At 39.0% G+C, this 16,686-nt stretch overlaps 1 protein-coding gene and 1 long non-coding RNA gene across 4 annotated transcripts in view; one reads left to right on the forward strand and one right to left on the reverse strand.

Moving 5' to 3' along the window:
- The window catches only part of LOC142827355 (uncharacterized), a 47,337-nt gene extending 31,984 nt beyond the window's left edge, over positions 1–15,353 (reverse strand). Inside the window, exon 1 of the long non-coding RNA XR_012902063.2 lies at positions 15,197–15,353. This is a non-coding gene — a long non-coding RNA (uncharacterized LOC142827355). The remainder of the gene's footprint in view (positions 1–15,196) is intronic.
- The window catches only part of CACNB2 (calcium voltage-gated channel auxiliary subunit beta 2), a 382,137-nt gene that overhangs the window by 296,122 nt on the left and 69,329 nt on the right, over positions 1–16,686 (forward strand). For all 3 annotated transcript variants that reach the window (XM_006119502.5, XM_075922478.2, XM_006119505.5), the window contains one exon: positions 11,023–11,145. In XM_006119502.5, coding sequence (XP_006119564.2) covers positions 11,023–11,145 — 123 coding nt within the window. The remainder of the gene's footprint in view (positions 1–11,022; positions 11,146–16,686) is intronic.

A 16,686-nucleotide genomic window follows, 5' to 3' on the forward strand; every position in this document is an offset into this window, starting at 1 on the left:
TTTAAATCTGAAATTTTCAGTGTTGAAGTTGGAGGGGCCTTGACCCTAAAAGGAGTTGGGGGTCATAGTACAGTAAAACTCCAATAGTCCGGCACTCCTGATAGTCCAGCATCAAAATGGCAAGAGCCTAGTGAGTGAGCTTCGGCAAAAAATGAGTCACAAGGTAACAGCAGCAGCAGCTGAACTGAGCAAAAAGGGTAAAAAAGGCTTTACATAAACTAAAACATTACAGTATTCAGTATGTACAATAAAAAGGGTTAGAAACACTTTATATACAGTATATAATGTATACAGTGTGCATATATATATAACCATCTTATAGTACCTCCTGATAGTCCGGCATATTTGATAATCCGGCACCACCTATGTCCTATAGGTTCCGGATTATCGGAAGTCTACTGTACTGCTTCCCGTACTTCTTCCTTCAGAGCTGGGCCCTCAGTCAGTAGTCACCACACTCTGGCCATCCAGGAAGGTGGCATGGTATGGTATTGTATTGTCACCCTTATTTCTGTGCTGCTGGTGGTAGGGTACTTCCCTTAGCTCTGAAAACAGTGCAGAGGTAAGGTCAGCAATACTTCAACCCTTCTAAAATAATTGTGATCCCCCTGCAACTCATTTTTGTGGCAGGAACCGTAATTTGAGAAATACTGGTCTTCCCCATGAAATCATTACAGTGTAGGGTAGAAGCACACAAAAGAACACATTTTATAGGAAAGAGATCAGATTTCACATTCTATCAAACATTTTCCATGGTCGTGACTTGGTAGGATCCTAAATATGAAGAAGGATATTCATCTGAGCATTGTTGTACCAGAGAATAAATGTTTCAGAAAGGCAGGCATGCGTGTTATCTCTTCTGTCAACACTTGGTTTTGATGGCTCCTAAATATTTCTGTGCTTTACTTCAGATCCTTTCTTACAATGGCTGTTCAATAAGACTTCTTTGTAAAACTAATTTTTAACAGAAACAAATGACAGACTGTTTGCTGTGTTGTTTAATGATGAATTATTACTCAGGATTCTACAGTGAAATCAGTTATTTCTCTATTTTCTGCCATAAAATGGATATTGGTGTATAAAAATTGCCTACATAAAGAGACCATTTGTAAATTCAGGACAGTTAGCTTTTTATGTAATTATATTTTTGCATAATGATAATTTATAACAATCAAAATTACTGTGAGGGCTTTTTTACAATAGCTACAGAATATAATTAATTGCTGAATTGATTGCATATATGATTGTACATAGCTCCATGATAAATAAACTGTAAATATAATTTTACTATCTAAAGCAGGGGGAGGGAACCTACAGCGCACAGGCTAAATCCGGCCCTTGCTTAAATTCATCCAACCAGCAGCCAGACCCACTTTCCGGCAGGAACTCTAGGCAGGGCAGAATCCGGCAATCCCCCCCGCCCCAACCTTCCTTCCCAGTGAGGGCATAAAATCGTACCCACTGCTCTGCTAGGGATGTTAAAATTGTGTAATAGGGTAACTGTGTAGCTGGAGAAAATCTCAGTGGTTACACGGTTACCCGCGCTGCGGACTCTGTAACATAAAGCTTTGTTTGTGAAGCCTCCCTGGGAGTGGGGCTGGCAGCCCCTGCCAGCCCAGCTCCTGGGCAGGTGGCTTTGCTGCCCTGCCACAATGAAGCCACCTCCCCGGGAGCCAGCGGAGTGCATTCAAGACCAATAACCGATAAGCATCAGCTTATCAATTAAACAGTTAATCTGTTATATTCTAACATCCATACCCTCTGTAGGAGGAGTCAGCCCCCCATTATTGGCTGCCCACCCAAAAGCTTGGACCCACATAGTTCTCCTAGCCTTGTTTTATAGTTTTGTGTAGACCCTGAATGATTTTTTTTTCTGTGGTTCAATGGCACTGATAGAAAAGAGTTTCCTCACCCCTGATCTAGAGGATAATTAGAGTAGTAGTATCATATACATGGTTGACTGCAGTGGCGGTCAAAAAGGCAAATAGGATGCTAGGAATTATTAGGAAAGGGATAGAAAATAAGACACAGAATATCTTACTGCCCCTGTATAAAACTATGTTACGTTCACATCTTGAATACTGTGTACAGATGTGGTCTCCTCACCTCAAAAAAGATATTTTGGCCTTGAAAAGGGTTCAGAAAAGGGCAACTAAAATGATTAGGGGTTTGGAACGGGTCCCATATGAGGAGAGGTTAAAGCGACTGGGACTTTTCAGTTTAGAAAAGAGGAGACTGAGGGGGGATATGATAGAGGTCTATAAAATCATGAGTGGTGTGGAGAGAGCCGATAAAGAAAAGTTATCTACTGAAATAGATGATTATTAGTTCCCTAAATAGAAGAACTAGAGGACACCAAATGAAATTAATGGGGAGCAGGTTTAAAACTAATAAAAGAAAGTTCTTCTTCACACAGCATGTAGTCAACCTGTGGAACTCCTTGCCAGAGGAGGCTGTGAAGGCTAGGACTATAATAGAGGTTAAAGAGAAGCTAGATAATTTCATGCAGATTAGGTCCATAAAAGGCTATTAGCCAGGGGATAAAATGGTGTCCTTGGCCTCTGTCTGTCAGAGGCTGGAGAGGGATGTCAGGAGACAAATTGCTTGATCATTGTCTTCGGTCCACCCTCTCTGGGGCACCTGGTGCTGGCTGCTGTCAGTAGACAGGATACTGGGCTATATGGACCTTTGGTCTGACCCAGTACAGCCGTTCTTATGTTCTTATGATCTCTATGAAGAAGACACACTTTACGTTTTGTTTCAAACTTGAGTGGTGAGGATACATCTTAAATTCCTTTTCTTTAGGGATACACAATGGAATGTGAAAGATATGTTTAATTATATATATAGTTTTATGACTGTCAAGTTAATTTGTGATTTCTCACAGCTTGTAAATAGAAAAGAAAAAAGAGAAAAAAGGCATCTGAACAATAATTCTTAAAATGTTCATCATCAGAAAAGAAATGTGTATAGGCTGTTGGCTATCTCTTCCTGTATTTGTCAATTTAGGAGTCAGATACCTTCAAAAGATCTACAGGTTCCATTCTGTAGACTGGAAAGGACATAGGCTATATTGAAGCAGTTAAGACTTATTCCAGGAAAGAAAAGAAAAACCAGTGAATTGGGTTAGTCTCCAGTTATTTCACAGGAGTCAGGCACTTTCTGTGGCATGTGGACTTGAAAAACCGTTAGTTGAAAGTAAAATTTTAGTTTAAATCATTAGCTGTGATAGAATAACTGAGGAACACTGGATTCTTCAAATCTACCATTTTAAAAGTTGGCATGTTTAGGTCAAATTGGAATGAGGAAGGGAAAAACAGGTGCTAGGGCAGAACCTCTGCATTAGCAGAATTATTGGAATGTTCAAGTCAACAAAAGAATAGTGCAAACAAGCAGAGCTAGAGAAAGAAAGAGAGATAGAGAGAGAGATTGAGAAGGTGGGGTGTCAAGAATTAATACAAGAATCTCTGAATTAGTCATCTGAGTTATAAAAATGGAGCATGAAAGTGAAAAAGATCAGAACTCAATACTGTTTTTGTGCACTTCTTTGAACACATGCCTGTTTTCAGATCTCACATACATGCTTCTTGTTTCACTTTCATATTGAATCCAGTGAAGCAAATGCAACTTTTAACCAATTAAGTGTAACCTGAAGTTGCAACCATTTATTTTCAACACATACTCATGCATAATATCACATCTTTCTTTTCAATAGGGAAAGATAATGGACTCTCTTTACCCTGTCTTGTCCCCGCATTGGGACTTATCATCTCAAGTCAATGAGTTGGAATATTTCCAAATCTCTGATAAGAATGAATAACTCCTAGAGGATCGAGTTAAAGGGAATATTGTTTGCCTGTCCTTCACTCCTTCTAGCTGGTTTAACCATAAGAGTGAGGACTTGTAATTCCACAAGAGTTGGGGCTGTGGCAGCAGAGCTGGGGTCCAGTGGGAAATTGGGATCTCTAGCAGACAGGGGCTGCTTCGCTGCAGCAGCTCCTGTGCACAGGGGGTCATAGCGGGAATCTGGGATATCCTACACACAGAGACTGCTGCAGTGAAGCAGCCCCTGTCTGCTGGAGATCCCAATTTCCCACTGGACCCCGGCTCTGCTGCCACAGCCCCAAAGAGGCTTCTGTCTCCACTGCCAGACAGCCTGGATCCTACTGCCTTTTAAATTGCAGAGCCGCAGCAGGGTTTGAGCCGGACTGCCTATCAACTAATTGAGTAGTTGATCAAAATTCTATTGACTACTCAATTATTTAAAACCCCCATTTTAACATCCTTATTCCAAAGATATGTAAGTTAGTTTCACAATTAATATGAGTACATGCCGATTGGCTGTGTTGTCTTAACTGTATTTTCAACATACCTCACATGGGTTTGTGTTATAGCCTCATGATAATGATTAGTATGAGGATTATGTTCTAATAATCATTCACTGTCTTCACTCAGATGACTGAAATAGATGATTTTTAAAACTTAAAGCTTGGCATACAGCAAAGTCATCTATGATTTATAGCTACTTTACGATGTTCGGGGGAAAAAATGTGTCAAGACATGACTAAGGGTCAGGTATCATAACCCTTAACTGCATTGAATAGTATCTATTCAAGCATCCCTATAGTTTTCATTTTCCTGGCCAGGGTAAGTATGAACATATTTAAATGGTAGCAATTTCAGCCTTCCAATTGCTTTGCACATCTAGCCAGCTACTGCTATTTTCCTAGTTATTTCAGAGGTAGCATCAGAAGGAATACAGCAGAAACATTTCTTTGACTCCCATTGTGCACAGATTTTGTTTTGATTACTCAATCTCATTATCTCACTTTAACTACTATTATATTATTAAATCCTATTATGTCATTACATTGCACGTTGATTTAAACACCATCCCGTAAGTCTCCTTCTCATATTTCCTCCAGTGGAACTCCTGTTCAAGCCCAATTACAGAAACAATCCTGACACTCTTCCCATTCCTCCAATTCCCTCTCCCCCAAGAAGGAAGCTCCGAGTTTCACCCTTCCCAGTGTAAAGCTCAATCCAGATTGCACATTTAGATCAGTTGTGCTTTTGCTGCTACTTTAAAATCAGATAAAGGTGCCATTTTTTCTTTGGAAATAAGTTTTTAAAATTTACATTATTTCAACAGCAGGACTGAAATCTTAAATGTACAAGACCTGAAATAAAGTTTCCACAGTAACTGAGCTACCTATTGCATTTAACAGAATAAATAATTGAAAATACTACATAAGAACAGTCCCAATAATTGCTACTTTGCTGATGTGCAAACCAATAATTGTCTGAGAAAGAAACATTTGTGTTACTCCACTTCTCAGCAAGGATATCATAGGTAAGTCCTGCAGTGAGACATTATATTACTGAGACTCCGTTATTCTTGCAAAACATCATGTACCCCACAGCCTGTGTAGCACATTAGTCTTAAAATAAGCAGCAGAGACTCTTCTCCCCCTCATGGCCCACCTCCCTTTCCAATCCAAACACCACAGAATCATATTTATACCTGTTATTGTTTCATTATTTTTATAGTAAATCCTATATCAGGTGACTTTGGTTTGAGGTAGCTGATGCTTTTTCTGTGGTGGTAGGATACTTTGCCTTTTTTCCATTCTCTTTTTTGGGCAGAGATGTTGGTATTTTTATACTTGGGATAAAGAGTACTGAATTGTTCATCCATCACCCTAGCAACACTTCACGGCAATTAGCTACTTGCTGTAGCACACCCCAATTTCTGTCTCCAAATTCAGTGCTGTCCATACCATAAACATGTTAACTTGACACTTCTGCTAAAGCAATCAGCAGTAAGATAGTTAATGCTGATTTTGATATAGTCACACAGATGTGTTAATACTCTATTAAGATGGATAGGGTATCAGTTATCTCCAGTTCACACGTTGAAACTATTTAAGCAACCATAGGGACTAGGAAATTTGAGGCAGATCTGCAGCACTAAGGGAACAGAGAGCTATCAGGGGACTCCTCTGATATAAGGGGAATTTCTAGGGGGAGAGGCAAAAGTATGGCCTGGGGCAGCTGGAGCTGGAGTCCAAAGCACTCTGCACTACAAGACTTCTGAGCCAGCAGAACAGGCCCTAGAGGACTGCTTTAGGTGGCAAATTTTCTGTTCTAAATTATGTCAGGATCCGGTTAGGGCTCCGTTTTGGTCAGGGATCCATGCATAACCATCCTGGGTCTTGTAATAAGTATAGCTTGACCCAACCTCAAGGATCTAGCTCTTTTTTTCCTCCACATTTTAAATTAAAACTTAGATTTTGGAGAAATTATATTAAATCTACAATTATTACTCAATGAATATCACAGCAGTCTGCAGAATATTTATTAGTAACTGTGTGTTATCAAAAATTATCAAAAGTAAGCTGCACATGTAAAATTAAATAAACCAATTATTTTATTATGCCATTTCTTCGATTGTATATGTTGTTTATTCATTTACTTCCAAAATTGGGAAAGTCTATACTCTGTTGAGTGTCTCCATAATTAATGTGAGCAAGTGAGATTCTTCTGTCTGGACAATGTTTGCTTTAAAATTGCTTTGAGAATACGTATTTTTTACTTTCATCATTTGGATTTTTAAAATGTGTACCTTAATCAATGTTTCCTCTAATCTTCTCTATCCATCTGGGGATTTTTTTTCCATCCGTGTGCGAAATACATTTTATGTTCACTGGGGCATATAGAATGTACACCACCAATAGAGAAACAAAATTTAGCGGTGGGTGCTCTCGTAATCAGCTGGGAAACATTTTAATTTCTCTTTTTCAGAGAACACTAACTTTAATGGTGCAGTTACATGGGCTTTCTTCTATTTAATTATTCTTTAATAATGGCTTATTATATTTTATCACTTATTCTTAGTGTACCACTACATTTGGAATATGATTTTTCTCTGAGAAGTGACTAGGAAAGATGGCACCTTCTTATTCAACAGATTGCCTCTTTGATCCTGTACCGTAGACTTGGTAGAATCAAACCCTCTATGTATATTTAAGAACATTTCATTTCAAAATAGTTTAGTGCATTATAATATATATACGCATCACACACAGATTGCAGACCTGTTGACTTCAGAATAAGCTTTCTCTAGTATTTTCTCCATTTCTCACTGCAAAGCCTACACAGTATGAGAGAGTTCTAGTTACAGTCAGCTTCTAACCATGATAAAATTTGCAACCCTCTTTTAAATTAGGGCAGAATTGCACTTTAGAATCTTTTACTGGTTGATATTAAATGGTATTCATACATTAACTAGAATGAACTTTGAGATGAACGTTGAGTCTGCAGTGCTATTGGCTAAAAATACATCCTTTCATTCATAAAATGAGAAAATATGACAGGGAGCATTTGTAATGAAATAAACATGGAACTTCAGAGTGCGATTTTTTATACAAGTACTTTTCAGTGTAGGAAACATCTTTTAAACACCAGGAGAAGATTGCTAGACTATTTAACAGATGGAAAAGTCTTGGCATCATCTAGTTTTATGTGTAATACTGTGATGGTGTGCTTTTTAGGAAATGTTGTACCTGACAAAGCTGTAAATGGACAATCTGACCTAGGATTTCAGTAGCAACTAGCTACTTCGGGTGCTTCAGTTTCTGGATGCCCAAAAACACAAGTCATTTTTGAAAATGTATGCCTTTAAATTATATTTGTACATGAACATTACTAACTAGCCAATTAATCCGTCATAAGACAGGATTTTCAAGTCTCTCCTCCATGTCGGTCTTCTCTCCTGACCCTCCGGTCTCTCGCTCCGTGTCTCTCTCTCTCCTCCTCCTACTGCCTTCCCCTCTCTCTCTCTCAGCTCTCCTCTGCCTCCTGCCTCTCTCCGTCTCTCTCTTTCACTTCTCCTCCCCCTCCTGCCTCTCACTCGGGGGACCGCGGACTCCAAATGGCCGTTTGGACTATGCACTCCCCGTGCTGCATGGGGGATGCGGAGCCCAAACGATCGCTTGCGCCGCTTGCTCCCACACGGCGGCCTGGCTGAGCAGCGCAGAAGTCAGCGGAGCGCCACCGCAGGAGGCGTAGGGGGGCGGGGTGGTGACGTTCATGGCCAGGGGGTGGAGCCTGGAGCCGCTGTCATGCTGCACATCACCGCCCTGCCCCCCTTCGCCTCCCACCGTGGCACTCGGCTGACTTCTGCACCGCTCAGCTGGGCTGCCGCGAAGGAGCAAGTGGCGCAAGCGTCCATTGGGCCCCACACTCCCCATGCAGCACGGGCCACCAGAGGGAACAGCCAGCATTTCAGGCAACAGCGCCCCCCGAGAGGGAACAGCTAGCATTTCAGGCAACAACGCCCCCCCAGAGGGAACAGCTAGCATTTCAGGCAACAACGCCCCCCCAGAGGGAACAGCCAGCATTTCAGGCAACAGCGCCCCCCCAGAGGGAACAGCTAGCATTTCAGGCAACAATGCCCCCCCCCCCCGAGGGAACAGCCAGCATTTCGGCATTACAGACTCAGACACTGGGCTACTATATATATGATGATTCTGTTGCTTTGAAACTGTCCACTATTTTTCTAGTGAACTAGTTAGAATATACATGTTATCTTCACATTGTGAACAATTATAGAATAAAACAGGGCTTATAATTTAGAAGTTATACATAAGAACATAACAACGGCCATACTGGGTGAGACCATTTACAGCTAGACCAGTATTCCTGTCTTCCAACAGTGGCCATTGCCAGATGCCCCAGAGGGAGTGAACAGAACAGAGAATCATCAAGTGATCCCTCTCTTGTCACCCTTCCTACGCATCCTGTCTAGTAGCCACTGATGGACCTAACCTCCATGAACCTATCTAGCTCTTTTTTGAACCCTGTTAAAGTCCTAGCCTTCACCACATCCTCTGGAAAGGAGTTCTATAGGATGACTGCGCTGTGTAAAGAAAAACTTATTTATATTTGTTTTAAACTTGCTACCTATTAATTTCATTTGGTGACCCCTAGTTCTTACGTTATGGGAACAAGTAAATAATTTTTCCTTGTTCCCTTTTTCCACACCAGGCATGATTTTCTAGATGTCTATCATTCCCACCCGCCACCCCAGTCTTCTCTTTTCTAAGCTGAAAAATTTCAGTTTCTGTAATCTTTGTTCAGATGGCTCACGTTCCTAATTATTTTTGTTGCCCTTCTCTGAACCATTTCCAATACCAATATATCTTTTTTGAGATGAGGTGACTACAACTTTTTTAATGATTCCTAACATTCTGTTTGCTTTTTTGACTGCCGCTGCACACTGAGTGGATGTTTTCAGAGAACAATCCACAATGACTCCAAGATTACTTGCGTAGTTATAGCTAAATTAGTCCCATCACATTGTATGTATAGTTGGGATTATTTTTTCCAGTGTGCATTACTTTACATTTATCAACATTAAATTTCATTTGCCATTTTGTTGCCCAATCACTTAGTTTGGTGTGATCTTTTTTAAGGTCTTAACAGTCTGCTTTAGTTTTAACTATCTTGAGAAGTTTAGTATCATCTGCAAATTTTGCCACCTCACTATTTACCCCCTTTCTCCAGATCATTTATAAATAGGTTGAGTAGGATTGGTCCCAGTACAGAAAACCTATAATTTATTTCCGGTCTTTTAACCAGTTATCAGTCTATGAGAGAACCTTCCCTCTTAACCCATGACAACTTACTTTACTTAAGAGCCTTTGGTGAGGAACCTTGTCAAAAGCTTTCTGGAAATCTAAGTACACCATGTCCCCTGGATCTCCCTTGTCCACATGTCTGTTGACCCCCTCAAAGAACTCTAGTAGATTAATAAAGCATGATTTCCCTTTATAGAAACAATGTTAACTTTCCCCAAGAAATTATGTTCATCTATGTGTCTGACAGTTTTTTTCTTTGCTATAGTTTCAACTTATTTGCCCGGTACTGATGTTAGTCTTACCGGTCTGTTATTGCCAGGATCACCTGTAGAGCCCTTTTTTATATGTTGGTGTCACATTAGCCATCTTCCAGTCATTAGGTACAAAAGCTGATTTAAAGGATATGTTATAAACCACAGTTAATAGTTCCACAATTTCACATTTGAGTTCTTTCAGAACTCTTGGGTGAATGCCATCTGGTCCTGGTGACTTGTTTCTGTTAACTTTATCAATTTGTTTTGAAACCTTTTCTAATGACACCTCAGTCTGGGACAATTCCTCAGATTTGTCACCTAAAAAGAATGACTCAGATTTGGGATAGAAATGTTAAAGGTAGAGTAATTTGGCTCAAGTTTGGAAATCTCCTTCATATTCTGAGCTGTGAAGACCGAAGCAAAGAATTCATTTAGTTCCTCCGCAATAATCTTATTGTCTTTGAGAGCTCCTTTAGCATCTCGATTGTCCAGTGGCCCCATAGGTTGTTAAGCAGGCTTCCTGCTTCTGATGTACTTAAAAACTAATAGCAAAATGTTTTTTAAGTTTTTGGCTAGCTGTTCTTTAAACTCCTTTTTGGCTTTTCTTATTATATTTTTACACTTAATTTGACAGAGTTTATGCTCCTTTCTATTTTCCTCACTAGGATTTGACTTCCACTTTTTAATGATGCCTTTTTATTTCTTCTTTTACTTTGTTGTTAAGCCACGGTGGAAGTTTTTTGGTTCTCTTATTGTTTTTTAATTTAGGGTATACATTTAAGTTGGGCCTCTATTATAGTGTTTTTGAAAAGTCTCCATGAAGCATGCAGGGATTTTATTTTTGTCACTGTACCTTTTAATTTCTGTTTAACTAACCTCTTCATTTTTGTGTAGTTCCCATTTCTGAAATTAAATGTCAGTGTCAGGCTGCTGAGGTGTTTTTCTCACCATAGGGATGTGGCATGTGGCAAGTTTTATGGCATACAGGTTTGCTATGTTAATTAGAAGAATGTTAGGTAGGTAACTTGATGCAAGACTTCCAGGAAGTATATATCAGTATATCTATATCTGACTCGATAGGTACGAGAGAGAAATTTTTCAAAATCTGTTTACTTTTTGCCTTGCAGACAAAACCTGTTGCATTTGCAGTCCGGACAAATGTCGGCTATAGTGCAGGACATGATGATGACGTCCCAGTTCCAGGCATGGCCATCTCATTTGAAGCAAAAGATTTTCTTCATGTTAAAGAAGTACGTAAACCTTTCAGCTGGTTTCACTCTTTTAATAATAACACTTTAATATTATTGTTACCAAATGTAACAGTGCAACAGGATTTGTATCTTCCTGGAAATAGGTGTCCATTGTATGTGATCACTTGAACATTGTGCCCTCAAACATACACCATTTGAAAAGGAAATGAGGTTATTCTATGATGATTGTGTCACTTTTGTAGGCCTTAATCTAGTTCTGCAATCTTTTTTTTCAGCGATGTAATATCTGAAGGGATTCATTGTCCTCCCACCACAGAGATTGATTCTGATTTAGCAGCTTGTGCCTGAAAAAATGTCCTGGCACTACTTTTTTTTCCGGGAGTATCTTCATTGATTTCAGTTAATTCTATTACATTGTGAACAACTAAATATATTAATATAAGGAATTACACCATAAATAAGCAATGTAATAATTACCAGAATGCTTATGCTAGCTTCCCAAGTGACCATATAACCACATTGTGCTATTAGTCTATCCTTTCATCCAATGAATTATTAGAAAATTTGTACATAGTCACAAAGGGAGTTTCACACCCACAAATTCCTCCTTTCCTCCCTACTTTCAAGAATAATATAGAAGGTCAAAGTCTGAAGTAAATAATTTTAAAACTTTCTGCCTGGGGCAGCTGCTTGGTACAGCTTCTATTGTTCTGTTCTGAATTTGTTTTCCTATTTTATGCAAGTCCTCAGCCCTCTGACATATTGTCCCAGGTTGATCTTCCCATGATCCCCCAAAATTGGAGACTTATGAGTGGTTACCACAACTCCGATTGCTTACTGATGCAGTACTCTAAATAAAGAGGTACAAAAACTGGGAGTCAGCATAAAAAATATTGGAACAATTCATCTGTACATGTGTAAAAACATCTGGAGCTTCTTTAAAATCAGACACATTTTTGCTCTTGCAGAGACATGGTATTCAATTGTTGTTAATAATGGTGGCACCCATAAGGTGGGTAATTTCCCCAGCATTCATGGAACAATTATTCCCAAAGGAATTTACAATGGGTAAACAGAGATTAGGGAAACTGAATAATAAACAGAGATTTAGGAGATTTAGGAGGGTTAAAAACTTTTCTCTTTAGCCTCTGATGATAGGACAAGAGGTAATGGGCTTAAATTGAAGTTTAGGCTGGACATTAGAAAAACTTTGTAACTGTCAGGGTGATTAAACACTGGAATAAATTGCCTAGGGAGGTTGTGGAATCTCCGTCATTGGAGATATTTAAGAGCAGGTTATATAAACATCTATCAGGGATGATCTGATGATTGTGGGTCCTACCATGAGGGCTGGGAACTGGACTTGACAGACCTCTCCAGGCCCCTTCAGGTCCTAGTAGTCCAGTTTACATTGGTGATTAATGATTGATTTTCCAATGAACATAAAACAGATATAAAAGGGAATAATTCAGAGTCAAACGGTGCACATTGAAGAAACAAAATATTCTCTGGAATCCCTATAATCTATCCTAGGTAAGATTGTCAGTGACAAAAAGGGATTTTAATTAAGAATTTTTAGGAAAAGAATCATGGCAACACTATAATATTTTTCATATACATACCTCAAATGGGAATGTAAATAATATTCTCATGCAAAACTGCATTTTCAGTTTTAATTGACTTTATATATACTTGAAATGTTTAAAAGTTTGACTCAGTTTGTTTAGATAAGCCAAATTTGGTGATTATCCTATTCAAAATTCAAAACCAATTTGGTAATATCACAAAAGAAGATTTTTAATTGGATTTCCTTGTCACTCTTGGAACAGACTCCAAGAGAATGAGCCAGCCGCCTTTCTATATTATGTTGTCCTCTGTACTTCTAATCCTAGCTAGGCTCTGGTGCACAGATGGATGAAGATAAAATATAATGAAGGAAAAAGTTACTTGAACATTTTTTTAGGTCCTTAATAAACACTCCTTGTTTAACATGTAGTGAAAACTCAGGTCCATTGTCATTTTGTCTGCAACTTTATATATTATTAGGGAAAGAGAAAAAGTGATAAAATGAAGTTATTTACACAACTTCAATAATACGGGAAAATATATTAGTAGTTGGTTGCCCTTAAAATGTTCCAGTTTTGCCGTATAAAACTAGATGATGGTTCATCCCTCAGTATTTCTGGAGCTCCCCGTTAGGGAATATTCAAAGTAATAAAATATAAATATTGTCTTATCTTGGGAAATGGAAAAGTAGCAGCTACTATGAAATTCAACATTGTGTCCATTGTTGAATGGACAAAATATTTTAAGAAAGAACACTGTGCACTTTTACCCACAAAATACAGCCATATTCAGTCAGTCTTTGAAGAGCAATTGCTATCTGTTGCTTCTACGTATGGAAGAAGAGCCAGGTGCGGCCAAAGAGTTTGTGGGACCCAAAGTAGCATGGCTGGGCTGCGCACCTCCCAGTTAGGGCAGTGAGTGAGCAGCCGGGTACGTGGTGCTGGGAGGTGGGCAGCGTGGGGCCCTGAGTCATATGGCCATGCGGTTCCCAGTCAGAGCAGTGAGTGAGCAGCTGCGTGGGCAGTGCTGGGAACTGGGCAGTGTGGGATCCTGAATGCGTGGGGCCATAGGCAACCGCCTCGCTCACCTTGCCCAAAGACCGGGCCTGAGAAGAACCCAATCAGAAATGAACCTATACAATGGTGTAATTCTCCATATTGAATTAGTAACACATTTCCTCTCTACCAACATCAGATTGAGCTGTGTGAATATGGTACAAGGTGAGATAAAGTACATCTTTCTACACCAAAAAAACCCACAATACCATCATACTCACCCTTTGGTGAGTGGGTGGTGTTTCAAGTCTGCTCAGGAGTCCCCCAAAGAAAGTAACTCTAAGTCCTGTTAGTGTTTCGATTAGTAGTCTGCCAGCTGCAGTCTTTTGTGAAGGGCGTTGCTAATTTGGTGTCAAGTCTGACACTTTGGCCAGTGCTATTTGTATTTGCAGGTTTGGTCTCTTTGCACTGCCACAGAAGGACCCAGCGTTCATAAAAGTGACATAATTTTAGATGTTGTTATTGGTCACAAAGTTATTCAGTCCTTTTTTTAAATATTTGGTTACAGTTTTTGTGATATATCGCAGCAGTGAATTCTGTGTGCTGATTGCACATTGCCTTCTGTGTGAAATAACATTTCCTTGTAGTTTAAAATGTATAGTTAGCTGAACCAAAATAATGTCGTTGAATGATATCCATATTCTCCTATTACACAGCACCATAAAAGGTGAGGCACCAGTCACAGTTTACTAATGTTTCTGAATTACCTTTGTTTCCTTTCTAAAGTTTCCCAGGTATCCATCTTGCTTTTCTAACTACAGCACATTGGTTAATATTACATAGATTTACATCACAACTCACATCAAACTTCAAAGCCAATCAAGTAACTTTGTATTACATAAAGGAAATTCAGTCAAAAATAAACTCCTATGTTTTGCTCTCAAATTATCAAAAATATCTGGTAACACGTGCACACAATTCCCAGAAAGCTGAATATGGGTCCTATCTGTAAGGGGTAAACAGTGAGGTGGCAAAATTCATAAGTGATACAAAACTACTCAGGATAGTCAAGTCCCAGGCAGACTGCAAAGAAGTACAAAAGGATCTCTCAAAAGTGGGTGAATGGGCAACAGAATAGCAGATGAAATTTTTAATGTTAAAAAATACAAAGTAATGCACATTAGAAAATATAATCCCAATTATACATGTAAAATGACGGCCTAAATTACCATTCAAGAAAGAGATCTTGGAGTCATTGTGAATAGTTCTCTGAAGACATCTACTCAATGTACAGTCAGCTTTCGTGGGTAAAAACCATTTCGTCAGATGCATGACTAAGTGGTTTCAACCTATGAAAGCTTATGCCCAAATACATCTGTTAATCTTTAAGATGTCACAGGACTTCTCATTGTTTTAACAGATATAGACTAACACAGCTACCGCTCTGAGATTGTCAATCAGAAAAGTGAACAGAATGTTGGGAATCATTAAGAAAGGGATAGATAATAAGATAGGAAATATCAAAGTACCTTTATATGAATCCGTGGCATGCCTGTATCTTGAATACTGTGTGCAGCTATGGTCACCCCATCTCAGGGAAAGAAAAGAAAAGAAAAGAAAAACGAAAATCAGTAACATAAGGGCAACAAAAATGATTAGGTATGAAATAGCTTCTGTATGAGGAAAGATTAATAAGACTGGAACTTTTTAGCTTGGAAAAGAGATGACAAAGGGTAGATATGATTGAGATTTAAAAAATCATTACTGGTGTAGAGAAAATATATAAGGAAATGCTATATTTTCTCCTCATAACACAAGAACAAAGAATCACCAAATGAAATTAGGCAGCTGGTTTCAAACAAATAAAAGGAAGTAGTTTATCAGCTTGTGGGACTTTTTGCCAGAGGATGTTGTAAAGGCCAAGACTTATGACATGATTAAAAATAAACAGATAAGTTCCTGGAAGATAGATCCATCAATAGTTATTAACCAGAATGGGCAGGAATGCTGTCCTTACCCTTTGTGTGCCAGAAGCTGAGAATGAGTGTCAGGGATGGATCACTTGATGGTTACCTGTTCTGTTAATTCCCTCTGGGGCATCTGAGACTGGCCAGTGTCAGAGGACAGGATGGGCTAGATGGATCTTTGGTCTGACTCAATATGGCTGTTCGCATGTTCTTATGACAAATCAGTGCTGAAACAAAGTTGATCTAATGGGTGAAAGATTAAAAGCTCTACATTGTCAAACTGTGTGGTAGTGGAAATGGATCTAAATATTTAAATATGAATGAAGTGTGGCTCTAACTGATCTGTTTAATGTTATATGTATGCATAAAGTGACATTCTGTTAACTTAGATGTCTTGTATGTGAAACCTGCTTTTAACTTTTCCATTTATACATAAATATCATAAAACATTATAAACTTAAGAACAACAAATAGTCTGGTAGCCCTTTACAGACTAACAAAACATGTAGATGGTATCATGAGCTTTCGTGGGCACAACCCACTTCTTCAGATGACCGGAGTGTTGGATGTCTAGAACCAAAACTAAATAAGGGAGAGGAGGGGGGCAAAAAGAGTCAGTGGGTATATAAATATCAAAGGAAAATCCCAGCTGGTATGTAACAAGCGAAACTGATAGTCTATAAACACCTAAAGATTGGATAGTTAAAGGAAGCAGATAAGGACCATTAGTTAGCATTTAGAGAGGAAGGAGTACTAACACCAAAATTTACATAGACAAAGAACCATTGGCGCCTTCATTGGTTGGTAGGATGATAATGTCCAAGCCATCCGGTATCTCTATTCAAACCATTGGCATGAGAATTAAACTTGTGAATGAATTGTAATTCCACCCCTTCCCTGGGTATTTGGCTTGTGGAATTGATCTGTAACAAAACAGCAACTTGAAGTTCTCTTAATGAGTGACCAGGCAGATTAAAGTGTTCACCAATAGGTTTCTGTATGTTCCCTTTATGGAGATCTGATTTGTGTCCATTGATTCTTTTCCATAGGGA

The sequence above is a fragment of the Pelodiscus sinensis genome, chromosome 2 (genome assembly GCF_052426305.1).
Source record: "Pelodiscus sinensis isolate ZL-2025 chromosome 2, ASM5242630v1, whole genome shotgun sequence".
NCBI lineage: Eukaryota > Metazoa > Chordata > Testudines > Trionychidae > Pelodiscus > Pelodiscus sinensis.